This window comes from Mytilus californianus, unplaced genomic scaffold (genome assembly GCF_021869535.1).
Source record: "Mytilus californianus isolate M0D057914Y unplaced genomic scaffold, xbMytCali1.0.p SCAF_1, whole genome shotgun sequence".
Classification (NCBI taxonomy): Eukaryota; Metazoa; Mollusca; class Bivalvia; order Mytilida; family Mytilidae; genus Mytilus; species Mytilus californianus.
In genome coordinates, this window is record NW_026262581.1 from 11923111 (window position 1) to 11937282 (window position 14172).

General features: G+C 31.8%; 1 protein-coding gene across 4 annotated transcripts in view; it reads right to left on the bottom strand.

The window, feature by feature from the left end:
* Positions 1–14172, bottom strand: part of LOC127698932 (dynein axonemal heavy chain 3-like) — a 157242-nt gene that overhangs the window by 104711 nt on the left and 38359 nt on the right. For all 4 annotated transcript variants that reach the window (XM_052202720.1, XM_052202798.1, XM_052202898.1 and 1 more), the window contains exons 4-6: positions 10339–10444; positions 9093–9271; positions 400–558 (exon numbers count right to left, since the gene is read on the bottom strand). In XM_052202720.1, coding sequence (XP_052058680.1) covers positions 400–558; positions 9093–9271; positions 10339–10444 — 444 coding nt within the window. The remainder of the gene's footprint in view (positions 1–399; positions 559–9092; positions 9272–10338; positions 10445–14172) is intronic.

The following is a 14172-nucleotide window of genomic DNA, read 5'->3' on the forward strand; positions in this document are numbered from 1 at the left end:
TTTCAACTTGGCTATCATGTGTAAAATGATACAAGTGTTCGTTAAACAGGAAGTTGTTGAGTGATGAATCTGAAAACGCATCACACGGTATAGCTGACTTATATAAACCCTGAAACCAAATTTCAGAAATCCTTGTAATGTAGTTACCGAGAAAAATATTCATGGGACAGAAGGATGGACTGAAGGACTGACGGATGGATGGACTGACGGATGGACAGACAGAGGTAAAACAGTATACCCCACTTTTTTAAAGCAGGAGTATAAAAAAGAAAATTGTGCATATTCTGAAGTACTCACAGAAAAATCTTGTCAAAGATTTTTGATAACTAATAATGACACTTGATATAGATTTTTCTACTGTAATTACAGAGAACTTTGTCCTCTATTAACAATGTTTACCATGTTCTGAAGGTCTCTCTGAGATAGTGTCCATATCTGGCATATAGAAACCTGAAGGTGGTTTACCACTGTCCACACTACTAACATGACTGTACACAGCTGATTTGGCTAAGTCATCATAGCCATTCTGTCCAATTGAGTAGTCCCCATTACTTATTCCTGAAATAAAATTTTATTTTAGTACTTAAATTATTAGTTCTGTGAAACCTCAACATTCGCATTCAAACAGTCATCTATGCCAAGGCTCATTTAACAAGAAGTTGCACAGGATGCCATGCAAACTATAAACCACTTTAAACTGACAAAATATTTCACACCAGGCTAGTGATATAATTCAAAGTATCTTCAAACAGAAAGTAACAGCCCAACAGATTTGAAAAATCAGTTACACTGTTAAACTTAAAATTATCCAGACCATATGTTATATCATGCGTTAATACAGAAGCTGAGTAATATGTAAAGAAAGTTATGAATGAACTGGCAAACAGACAAAAAGGACAGATCAATGAACAAGGTCATAGTAGGACACCTACCAATCTATGTGTTGGGATATAATTCAACACATCAATGTGATACGATTGTCTTGGAGTTCATTGGTTTATACCGTATAGCGGGTTATTTTCGCGGGGTGTTTATTTTCGCTTATTTTGGCGGACACACGAAAATCTCGAAAATAAATTCCGCGAAAATTAATGCATACTTTGGGTAGTTTCGAAGTTAACATGGTTAAAGGATTTTGTAAACGATCTATTTTTTCCTGTCGGAAGGTCAATAACGGTATATGTTAGTTTTAACAAGATAAATGCCAAAGGGCAGTGTACATAAATGTTTTTTTTATAAAATGACTGTCTGGTGTGTATACCCTTATTAATAAGTGTCAATTAGAATAAGAGTGTATGGTACTCTTATCAGGTAATTAATTACCCTTATTAATTAGTGTCAAACTATATAAGAGTTGTAAAGACTCATGATAATTTTGTAACCTAATTAGTAAGTACATCAAAGGTCCGGTCAATTTCGTAACTAATCTTTGTAAAATTTACAAGATGTCTGAATACTGTAACAAATATCAGAATCTAAGCAATAAATAAGAGGTCATTCCGGTAAAAAAATCAATTAACCTTAACAATATTTAATTGGGATTTAAAAATCCACCAAAATAAAAACCACCAAATTTTTCGTATACTTTGTTGCCCCTAAAACGCGAAATTTTACACCAGCGAAAATAACCCGCTATACAGTATGTCCAGTAACCAACGAAAAACAGAATATCGAAAAAGACAAAGACATTTATTTTCTTTGCAGACATAATTGACAAATTTAATGCTCTTTTATTGATTCTGAACCCAACCCAATCTAGCCTCTATTTGACTTATAAATACATGAAATGTCTTATATGAAGCAGGATACTGTTATACCATTCAAGAGAACCTGATATCACTGTCGCGTGAAGCAGGGTATGGTTAGCCTCCAAGGTAACCTGTTATCATTGTCATGTGTAGCAGGATAAGGTACCCCTTTAAGAGCATCTGATGTCATTGTAATGTGAAGCTGGATATGGTCATCCTTCAAGGTAACCTGATATCACTGTCATGTTAAGCAGGGTATGGTTAGCCTCCAAGGTAATCTGTTATCATTGTCATGTTAAGCTGGATATGGTCATCCTTCAAGGTAACCTGATATCACTGTCATGTTAAGCAGGATATGGTCATCCTTCAAGGTAACCTGATATCACTGTCATGTTAAGCAGGATATGGTCATCCTTCAAGGTAACCTGATATCACTGTCATGTTAAGCAGGATATGGTCATCCTTCAAGGTAACCTGATATCACTGTCATATTAAGCAGGATATGGTCATCCTTCAAGGTAACCTGATATCACTGTCATGTTAAGCTGGATATGGTCATCCTTCAAGGTAACCTGATATCACTGTCATGTTAAGCAGGATATGGTCATCCTTCAAGGTAACCTGATATCACTGTCATGTTAAGCTAGATATGGTCATCCTTCAAGGTAACCTGATATCACTGTCATGTTAAGCTGGAAATGTTCATCCTTCAAGGTAACCTGATATCACTGTCATGTGAAGCTGGATATGGTCATCCTTCAAGGTAACCTGATATCACTGTCATGTTAAGCAGGATATGGTCATCCTTCAAGGTAACCTGATATCACTGTTATGTTAAGCAGGATATGGTCATCCTCCAAGGCACCTGATATCACTGTCATGTTAAGCTGGACATGGTCACCCTTCAAGGTAACCTGATATCACTGTCATGTTAAGCAGGATATGGTCATCTTTCAAGGTAACCTAATATAACTGTCATGTTAAGCTGGATATGGTAACACTTTAAAAGCATCTGATATCATTGCCATGTGAAGCAGTATGTGGTTACCCTTCAAGAGTATCTGATATCACTAGATTGTGAAGCAGGATATTGTTACCCTTCAAGATAACCGGATATCTCTGTCATGTGAAGCAGTATATTGTTACCCTTCCAGAGCAATTGATATCACTGACATGTGAAGCAGCTGGATATGATTACACTTCAAGATCACCTGATATCACCGACATGTGAAGCAGGATATTGTTACATCTAAAGATCACTTGATATCACTGACATGTGAAGCAGGATATTGTAACCATTCAAGAGCACCTTATATCAATCTTTTTTTCTGGGAGTTATTGTATAAATCATTAAAAAGTGTCTTATTTGTTAATACAACTGTCTTTTTTGTTTTTGACTTTTTTGTTTGTGTGTTGTCCTCTAGAAACAGTTTCCAATTTCATTATACATGTAATATAGCTGGTTTCACTTCAAATAATTACTATTTACTTGAGTGTTTTATTAATACATTTAATGTGTTAATACTTTGATGAACTCTTTACAAGTAATCCCATATAATACTGTTATAGTCAATCACCTAAATCTGTACAAATATTTTAAAGTTCATTTAAATCCATTTAGCCTAATACCTTCAAATGTAATTCATTTATTGTATGAAATTTAAAAAGACAATCGCTACTTTCATGTTTAATTCTTCACAGTTTATTTTGGATGCATTCCAGTTTAATATGAAGTATAAATATGTACTGAGGATATTATTTATTCCAATCTTAATTTTAATGACCCTTATACATTGTCCTTTGGCATTAATAAAGTTAAAATAATGAATCTGCATATTAATCCATAAACTTGTTGTATGCATGTCCAATATATATATATATAACACAAAACCAATAACTCCAATCCAACATTTCTGTATTGATGTTTCAGATTCAATTCAAACAATTTCAACAATACACAAACACAGCAGATATGAAAGTTCAAAAGTTTCAAGAGAGAGAAAGAGAGAGATTTCCTGTTCTGCACATCCAAATTTTGTTATGAATTTTACTTAGAAGCTATACTAAACAATTTTTAAACAGGTTGGGACCAGTATCTCAAAATGGATCATAATAACCAGTTTGGGATATAATAGCCCAAATGGGATAGAAATTTACTGTGGAAAAAAAAATATTTAGGGTGTAAGGAAAATATTACAGGGTGCAAATGATTACATAACAAAGCATTAACTTTTGGTTATAAGCAACTTTTCTGTATGCTTGATTGTACGAGTTTAATCCCACGGAAGATGGTGGTTCTCAGAGGATCTTCTTTAATTTTTTAGAGCTAGATCTAATATGGGTCTTCTATTATTTGTTCAGAGCTAGAGCTAGACCTACAAAGAATTTTCCATTATTTTTCCAAAGCTTAATCTTCTATAATTTGTTCAGAGCGAGACATAAAAATCTACACAGCTAGATCTTCCAATGAAAAATTTGTTCAAAGATGACTAACCTACGATACCGCTAATTTTTTTGAAAGCTTAAAACAATAAATGGAGAATGTGTCCCCATGGACACAGATAATGCCCCGGCTTGCATACAACATTATAAAGGGACATAACTCAAGAACGATAAAAGTGACGCTACCCAAATTTGTACTTGATCTGAGTTTTGTGGTAATAAGTATTGTGTATAGGTTTCATAATGTTTGGTTGAGGCAAACTTAAGTTAGAGAACGGAAACTAAATATTTTGTAAATTTTCCATTTATAAAGGGGCAGAACTCTAGATAGGTTAGAGTGACGCTAACAAAATTCAAACTTGATCTGTATTTTGTGGTAATAAGCATTGTGTATAAGTTTCATAACATTTGGTTGAGGCAAACTTAAGTTAGAGAACGGAAACTAAATTTTTTCAATTTTTCCATTTATAAAGGGGCATAACTCTAGAACGGTCAAAGTGACGCCACCAACATTCAAACTTGACCTGTGTTTTGTGGTAATAAGCTTTGTGTATAAGTTTCATAACATTTGTTTGAGGCAAACTCAAGTTAGAGAACGGAAACCAATTTTGGGACGTACGGACGTACGTACGTAAAGACGGACAAGGGTAAAACTTAATGCCCCCTCCGCTACGGCCAGAAGTAGACCTATTGAGGGTCTTCTATTTTTTTCTGAGCTAGACCTACCAAGAATCTTGAACTACATATATTTTAACTTTATTTTTTCTTTCAGTATATCATTTCATTTGTCCATCAAACACTATAAGTATCTTACCAATCACCTATTCCTGATAGATTTTGACAGAAATTAAACATAATTACATGTTCTAGGTATATAACAACATTTAAATTATTTACAAGGTAATCTTGAGAAGGAAAATTACTATTTTCTCATGAATATGATATTTGTTTACTAGTGATTATCTCAAGCTGAAATGAAATAATTTAAAAGCTATTACTCAACATATCCAAAAATACACCACATGTAAAAATAAATAAGTTCCATTAAATAAAGAGTTAATGACTATTTTTAAAGCAATTTAAATAACTTGAATGTGATTTTGATATCCTTATGAAATGCAGATTAGCTTGAGACATATTTATACCCTATGAATTTTTCATACTGTTGCCTTGACACTAATGTCATACTGTGGGCCTTCTTTTACTTGGGAGGTCCCACACCTACCCACAAAAATAAAGGTAACACATAGGTATCAGAACCTCTTAGTACAGTTTACAGCTTACAATAATAGAGAGTTATTACCATACCAAATTCAATCAATGCATTCTTATGAAACTTGGACAGTTGACTCCTTGTTTTAAACATTTATTCTTTCTGTTGAAAAAGTACTTATCATTTTAAGAATACTTTCAAATTCAGTATCAAAATTTTATAGAAACAATTGTCATAACAATTTGTCTTTTCAAATGGAGGTTTTATTTTCATCATATGTAGCCTAATATATAATTAATATCATCAGTAGAGAGTCAAAACTAAAAATATTTTTCTCTTCAAACAGTCTTCCTTGTATATTTAAACTCTAGATTATTTTAAGGTGCTTGTCACATAGATAAAAGTGCTTACTGTGCATGATATAATATACATTTTTTAATTTAACTTTATCAAGTGAAATAAATATTGAAATACAAGAAATGTTTTGAGTAAATATTTATTTTATTGTTATATCATATGTAGTTTTTGTTTAATTTTCCAAATCATAAATTACAAAAAAAAATAAAATAACAAAAACTTCACAGTTTTATGCATAGCAACATGGACCCACCTTATTTAGCCTTAACATGATGACACTAAACATCGTGAACTTTCTAAAAGTACAATTGCATTAAACAAAGACTAAAAACAAACATAGTTCATGTTGTACACTTCAGAAGATATATATGTTACTCAGGAATGGAAATTGCTTTAGATAATTAGGAGCACCTGTTCAAATCCTCCTAGTAACAACACACAATCCGGCAATAAAAAGACTTACAAGCATATAGTATGACAGATATTTATCAAAATAAATTCTACATATATGTTGAATTTCTTAACCTTTTGTCAATTAGTTAAAAGTGTTTATGTTTATGGCACTTATGTAAATAGACTTTTAAAACAAATGATCCCTTAACAACAACTGATTCATATCATAGACTACTGTCGATTGACATTTATTTTCGTGGATAACAATTTTCGTAGATTGAGAATAAATGGTATTTTTCATGGATATTGGATTTCGTGGTTTTGTCTGCATACAAGCGCATAGATAATTTCTACTTCGTTGAACATTAAAATTCATGTTTTAACTATACCCACAAAAACCACAGAAATTGTTCTCCCACATATAATAATGAATCCACAGTAACTCAAATTAGAAATATTACCGATCTAGATAAATGTAGTAAACCATGCTATTAATTAAAAGTTCAGGAATGTAATTAATTTGTATTTATCTCTTTTCTAACATCAAGAGTTTCATATGTTCCTGGTTTGAATATTGTTTACATTCAGTCTCACACAAGTGGGCTAGATCTAGTGGTTGTCATTGGGGTTGCTGTCTGTCATATTTGTATTGAGTCTTTTGTTTTATCATAAATCAGGCTGTTGGTTTCCTGGTTTTAATCATGCCTTTTATAGTCTACTATACATAACGGGCTCTGCTTGTTGTTGAAGGCTGTAAAGTGACTTAGAGTTGCTTACATCCACATCCTTCATTCATACCACATCTCCTTATTTTTCATATAGATGTTATTCCATGGGTATAATCTACCCAGCAATAAGTGCTTTGACACACACAAAAAAATACCTGTTATTACACGATGCATGTATTTAATAGTTAATGTGGATTATACATCAATGAGACAGCAACCCAACAACACAAATAACAAAAAACATCTAGAGGTCAACATACAGTTTCAACAATAGACAGGTTTCTATACAATATGTCAAACCCCAATTCACCCTAGTCTAAAAAGTCGCAAGTTAATCTAAAATAGACTATCAATGATCTGACATCATCCTCAAAATTCTGCAGATAACAGAAAAACCTATATTTATAACCTTATTAGCAGGGAAGATAGGACCTTTTTAAAAAAAAACAAAAAAACTCCAAACTAAATACTATCAATATTGATCTAACTAAGTTAGGTTGTTAAGAACTTGTGAGACCGTAGTTCTGGCCCTCTTGCAACACAGAAAAAAGGATGTTAAACAATAAAATCTTCTTTATCTGGTAATTTACTTATAGTTGTTACTTTACATGATTATAAGTTATTCGTAGGTATTCAGATATTATCTGTTTAACTCTGTTGCATCCCTTAAAGTAAATATTTACATTTGAGCTACACACTTTCTACAAACTATTTAATTTAATTGTTACCCCGTGAAAAATTACCAACAAAAGGGTGATTGTACTTAATCCTTAGTTATAAGAGAAGTCAATATCGACAGCAAATACATGTACTAATAACTTTATAGTCATTCCTTTATTGTGTTGAAAAAATTCAATTTATATTTCTAAACTTAGCCATAGGTAAACAGGACTCTCATTACCTGTTAATAAGTTCAATTTTATATCTTTTTGATATGATTTTAATCAAAAAAAGAAAAAAAGAAATACTTTTACTGACACTTTTGTTAAAATATTCAAACTTTATAAGAAAAAAATCAATGTATTATTTTCAGCTGTTTAGATGTAAATATATTGAGTAGCTTTTCCAGAACAACGATGTAAATCTAATTGGGGAAGTACAAATATAAAATGATTATTGCTAAATTATGCTTATGACACATACAAAATGTGGGGTAATTTACCAATAGAAATGTATGAAATTTAATGACTTTGACCAACAAATATTTAAAATGTAAATATATCTATAGAAAACAGATAAAAAAATTACTTAAGAATCCATTTATTTTCTCAAACAATTTAGAAATGTTTATTTGACTGCCATAATACCCCAAAATACATTTAATAACCATGTACCAAAAATATTTAGTCATTGAATAAAATTCTTGGGAATTTCATAGCACAGAAAAATGTTATTACATAGAATTGAGAATGGAAAAGGGGAATGTGTCAAAGATACAACAACTCGACCAAAGAGCAGAAAACAGCCCAAGGCCACCAATGGGTCTTCAACACAATAGATAAATCCTGCATCCGGAGGCAGGCTTCAGCTGGCCCCTTGATGATTATGTATACTAGTTTAGCGAACTACAGCATACTTCCGCAATTCTTGCAAACTAATTTTTAAGAAGACAATCATATTTTTGTTTAAAAATTATCATATTTTAAAGAGAAAAAAAAAACAATCAAAATCAGAAGATGATAATTAACCTGCATGTAACACCATTTTTTATGTCTTTCTGTCCTATTTGGCTTCAATCACAAGATCTGTCTGAAGCTTTATCTGTGCCAAGGAACGTAACATTAAAATTTGTAAAAGATCAGAGACGAAAACAAGTCTTTATATTACAACACTAATGCCAATGACAACAAACCCATCATTATAATATAACCCTTACTATAAAATCTTGATAATTTGTCACAAGACAAAGGTTTCAGATCACCAATATGTAGTGAAATTATGACAAATGTAGTTGAGCCTTCCAGTTTTTGTGGTTAAAATTATCTGCAACAAAACCTGTAAAACAATTCAATGCAAGTAAAGTTTTTATGTATCAATTATAATCTAAGAAACTTCCTAATCCATGATATCTATAATTTTATCACTCAATGTAAATTTAATGCCCCATCTATATTAAAGTAGGTAGGCATTATCTGTCATTAGTCTGTATTTCTTTTTATTACATGTACTTCGACTTTTAAACCTGACAAACTATGTAAGAACTGAGCATACCATTTATATAACTGCTACTGTCATAATCACTTTGTATTCCTGAAGAATTGATTGGTGGAAGTCTGGTATGGCCGTTAGTGGCACCATTCTGTTGTCTCTGTGTTACCCTTGGTGATAGACCAAACCTTTCTACTGGACCTCCAACTTTGTCATCTCTACTAAGCAGAAACTCATGGAGGCTTCAAATAAAAAGTTAATACAAGTTATTATTTTACAAATTACTGCATAGTCTTATATATATGTAAAGTTCTGATAAAATTTACTTTTCACAATTTGTTGCCCTTGTAAATGCTGAAAATATGATAAAATTGGAACTTTATAACAATATTTTCTATAATAATTAAAGAAACAGAATATAGTTAGTGATTAATATATCCTCCTGTAAAATCCAAACTACAATTAACCCAGACACAATTTCTTTGTCTCAAATCTCCTGTATCCTTGGTTTAATACACAGGTACGGATCAAGGACTTTGAAAAAGGGTGGTCAGCTGGCAAGCCAATTTTTGATACCTGTGAAAAGTCTATGCATTTATCATATATGAAGCTCCATAATGCCCTCCCCCTCCTTAATTTGCCTCTGATACAGTTTGATTTTAAATACAATGCAAGATTCTGCTTCATTGACAGTACTTTCAATTAAAACAAGGAATTATTTGAATCTGGAATAATTTTGAACTCTGGAAAATTGATAAGAAAGTATGATGAAAACTTTACCCAACTTTAGTGGGTTAGCCATGCATGCATGCCTAGATTCAAGTTACTTTTACATATATTTCAGTATGAACTAACTAACACCCCCCCCCCCCTTTTTTTTAGCCATGCATGCATGGCTAACCCTATTTACAGTCAAGGGTCATATAATAACTTAAACAAGTTATTAAAGAAAATAATAGGCATACTGTTATTGTGGGAATTCTGCCAGAGTTATCTCCTCCTGTCATGAATTGTGTTGAAATAACATTACAGACATTGTTTCTTTGCACAATGACAGTATACCTGATATTTTCTGTGATAACTTGTTTAAGATATACCCTTGACTGATTTAGTTGGGTTAGTTTTCACCAAAATTTGTTATCAATTTTCCACAATTCAAAATTATTCCAGATTCAAATAATTCCTTGTTTTAACCACTTACATGGTACAAATCAACTTATAACCCTTCTTACGTTCAATCCAAGGCATATATAAATGTAATCAGTACGCATGGAATATAGTCCGACATCATCTAACATTATTGAAATACCTTTTCCTTCTAGGAGCAGGAAGTGACTGTCTGAGTCTAGAATCATCTGGACTACTTGGTCTTGGAGGTCTTGGAGATAAAAAATAGTTTTCTTCTGTTGTAAATGCTGAAATTAAAAAAAAAGTAAACTGAGTTTGCTACCACAACATTCAAAAATAGTAACATAAGATTACTATTTCATGTTCAAACCTTGAACACTTGCCCATGACAAGTACAATTTAAGCAGGGACTTTGATTAAGTAGCCCACTACTGGACAAGATCTATATATGTCTGTATAAATCAATGGGCCAATGTCTTATAAGGGAAGTATATGTCACAAGGAACTTGCCCATTTGTTAATTAATGTGACACAATACTTATTTCTATGCCTGTCTTCAAGCTTTGTTTGAGACATCAGACAACAAAACTTTTCACAAAATGTTATAGTATTTAGAGCTGTTGTGACCTCCCTCCAATTGACTTTTCCATCTAAGTTTTGTAAGAATTAATTGATTGACAGTTATTGTTTTGAGTCTGAACTGTGATGTCAGCATGTACAGATTGGTTGATTGTTGTTTACTCTTCCTTGCAAACCTAGACAGACCACATTTTGTTCCTGTACCAAGTTAGGCAATCTGGACCATGTGGCCACAGACCACAATTAAATTCCCCTATTAGTTCTTTATAACGTTTTGTTTCATTAAAAACATTGCACCTTGCATTTTTGTCAAATCTTTTGTGTGTGTAATGTATAGTACTAGTCCAAAAATATATCCAAAATTCAGAAAGATTGAACCAATGACTCTTACAAATTTAGCCAATACACATCCATACCCCTATGGACAAGTCAAGAGATGTTCCGAAAACTGTAAATATCACCTTTTTGCTCCTGGCCTAATCACTCTTTCCATATCAAAATCAGTTAAAATACAACATCCAAAAGTTTATTTCACCTCTCTTCTTTTATTTCCACCCACAAAAAACTAAGAAATGAGTGAGGAAGGGAAAGAAAAAAAATTAAGAAAAAATACACTCTAATTAAAAGGAACTATATTCGTGGACAACGAAAAGCGGGATCATTAATTGTGGTCTTGGGCCTATTAGGGGTCTAAAACTTGACCAATTCTAATAAAACTTGGCATGATTTAAGCTTAGTGTATTATAAAACAGTTTACAAAGTTTAAAAGCCATATGATACCAATTATAAAAAATGTGGCATTTTTTATATCTGAACTTTGGGTGCTGAATTGTGGCGTTGAATTAGAACAATTTCAACTATCAAATTTGGGCTTCTAAAAACCAAAATATACCAAAACTTACATTTTTTAATGTTTCTATGTATAAGTTATCACCTATTAAAAGCAACAGATAGCATACTTCATGTTTCAGACTTATAAAAAATGGCCAGAAGTAAATTTTATATGAACCTGTGCCAAAAAATAGAGGTTTTCAAATGATGTGAGGCCTTATATGAAATGTAATATTTTTCACTTACCACAATTTTCTGAAGTTGTTAAGTTATAAAAAAACCTTTTACATGTTATAAATGTACTTTTAATGGAAATATAAGTTTCAAATAGCATAACACATGTGAATAAAATTGTCTTCAGCAATGTCAAGCTTAAAAAAACAGGTTGTCAATTTAGGTCGTTCCCCACATTTGCATATTAAAAAGCATATAAATGATATGGTAGATAGAGATATGCTTCTTTTTGCTCAAATCTTTGTTTAGATATGATAAAACATGGAGCCTGGATGTAACATGACTGTCACTTTCAACTATATATGTAGACAGTATGATTTGAAGCAAAGTTATTTACTTTACTTTTTAAAACCGGCATGAAATTTCAGCCTCAAAAGGCCAATATTTTAACCACTAGCTATCAAACAAAATAAAATAAAGGTAGTCTGTGAAACAGACAAGGTCAAACAACCAGTAATAAGTGCTTTTGATACAGATTCAGTGAAATCTGCTAAAAGGAATTCAACTTGTATGTGCATAGAACCTCATTTTTCACTTGCTTCATACTGACCGTTAGACTAAGACCATTAAAGCAGCACATTTTGCACTCTTATTCTGATTTTATCTACTTTTTTTTGTGGTCAGTGTTCAAAAATGAGTTAAACATCTACATTAGATACCACAAACACAAATAGAAAACCAGAAAAATCTGTCAGAGAGAAAGTAAGCATGCTACTTTTGTAAAAATATTGAAACAACTGAAAAAGTTCAATTTTGGGCATGTAGGCTGAAATGTCACTTTTTTACAAAATTTCTATCAAATAAAAGTGGAAATCATTTATTCTCATGTAGTTTGACAAATTAATACCAATGGATCATTCAGGGAAGTTGTCAAAGTACAAATTCAATATTTCCTGAATTCACCTCTTAGGCCACAGACCACAATTAAATTCCCCTATTAGTTCTTTATAACGTTTTGTTTCATTAAAAAAATTGCACCTTGCATTTTTGTCAAATCTTTTGTGTGTGTAATGTATAGTACTAGTCCAAAAATATATCCAAAATTCAGAAAGATTGAACCAATGACTCTTACAAATTTAGCCAATACACATCCATACCCCTATGGACAAGTCAAGAGATGTTCCGAAAACTGTAAATATCACCTTTTTGCACCTGGCCTAATCACTCTTTCCATATCAAAATCAGTTAAAATACAACATCCAAAAGTTTATTTCACCTCTCTTCTTTTATTTCCACCCACAAAAAACTAAGAAATGAGTGAGGAAGGGAAAGAAAAAAAATTAAGAAAAAATACACTCTAATTAAAAGGAACTATATTCGTGGACAACGAAAAGCGGGATCATTAATTGTGGTCTTGGGCCTATTAGGGGTCTAAAACTTGACCAATTCTAATAAAACTTGGCATGATTTAAGCTTAGTGTATTATAAAACAGTTTACAAAGTTTAAAAGCCATATGATACCAATTATAAAAAATGTGGCATTTTTTATATCTGAACTTTGGGTGCTGAATTGTGGCGTTGAATTAGAACAATTTCAACTATCAAATTTGGGCTTCTAAAAACCAAAATATACCAAAACTTACATTTTTTAATGTTTCTATGTATAAGTTATCACCTATTAAAAGCAACAGATAGCATACTTCATGTTTCAGACTTATAAAAAATGGCCAGAAGTAAATTTTATATGAACCTGTGCCAAAAAATAGAGGTTTTCAAATGATGTGAGGCCTTATATGAAATGTAATATTTTTCACTTACCACAATTTTCTGAAGTTGTTAAGTTATAAAAAAACCTTTTACATGTTATAAATGTACTTTTAATGGAAATATAAGTTTCAAATAGCATAACACATGTGAATAAAATTGTCTTCAGCAATGTCAAGCTTAAAAAAACAGGTTGTCAATTTAGGTCGTTCCCCACATTTGCATATTAAAAAGCATATAAATGATATGGTAGATAGAGATATGCTTCTTTTTGCTCAAATCTTTGTTTAGATATGATAAAACATGGAGCCTGGATGTAACATGACTGTCACTTTCAACTATATATGTAGACAGTATGATTTGAAGCAAAGTTATTTACTTTACTTTTTAAAACCGGCATGAAATTTCAGCCTCAAAAGGCCAATATTTTAACCACTAGCTATCAAACAAAATAAAATAAAGGTAGTCTGTGAAACAGACAAGGTCAAACAACCAGTAATAAGTGCTTTTGATACAGATTCAGTGAAATCTGCTAAAAGGAATTCAACTTGTATGTGCATAGAACCTCATTTTTCACTTGCTTCATACTGACCGTTAGACTAAGACCATTAAAGCAGCACATTTTGCACTCTTATTCTGATTTTATCTACTTTTTTTTGTGGTCAGT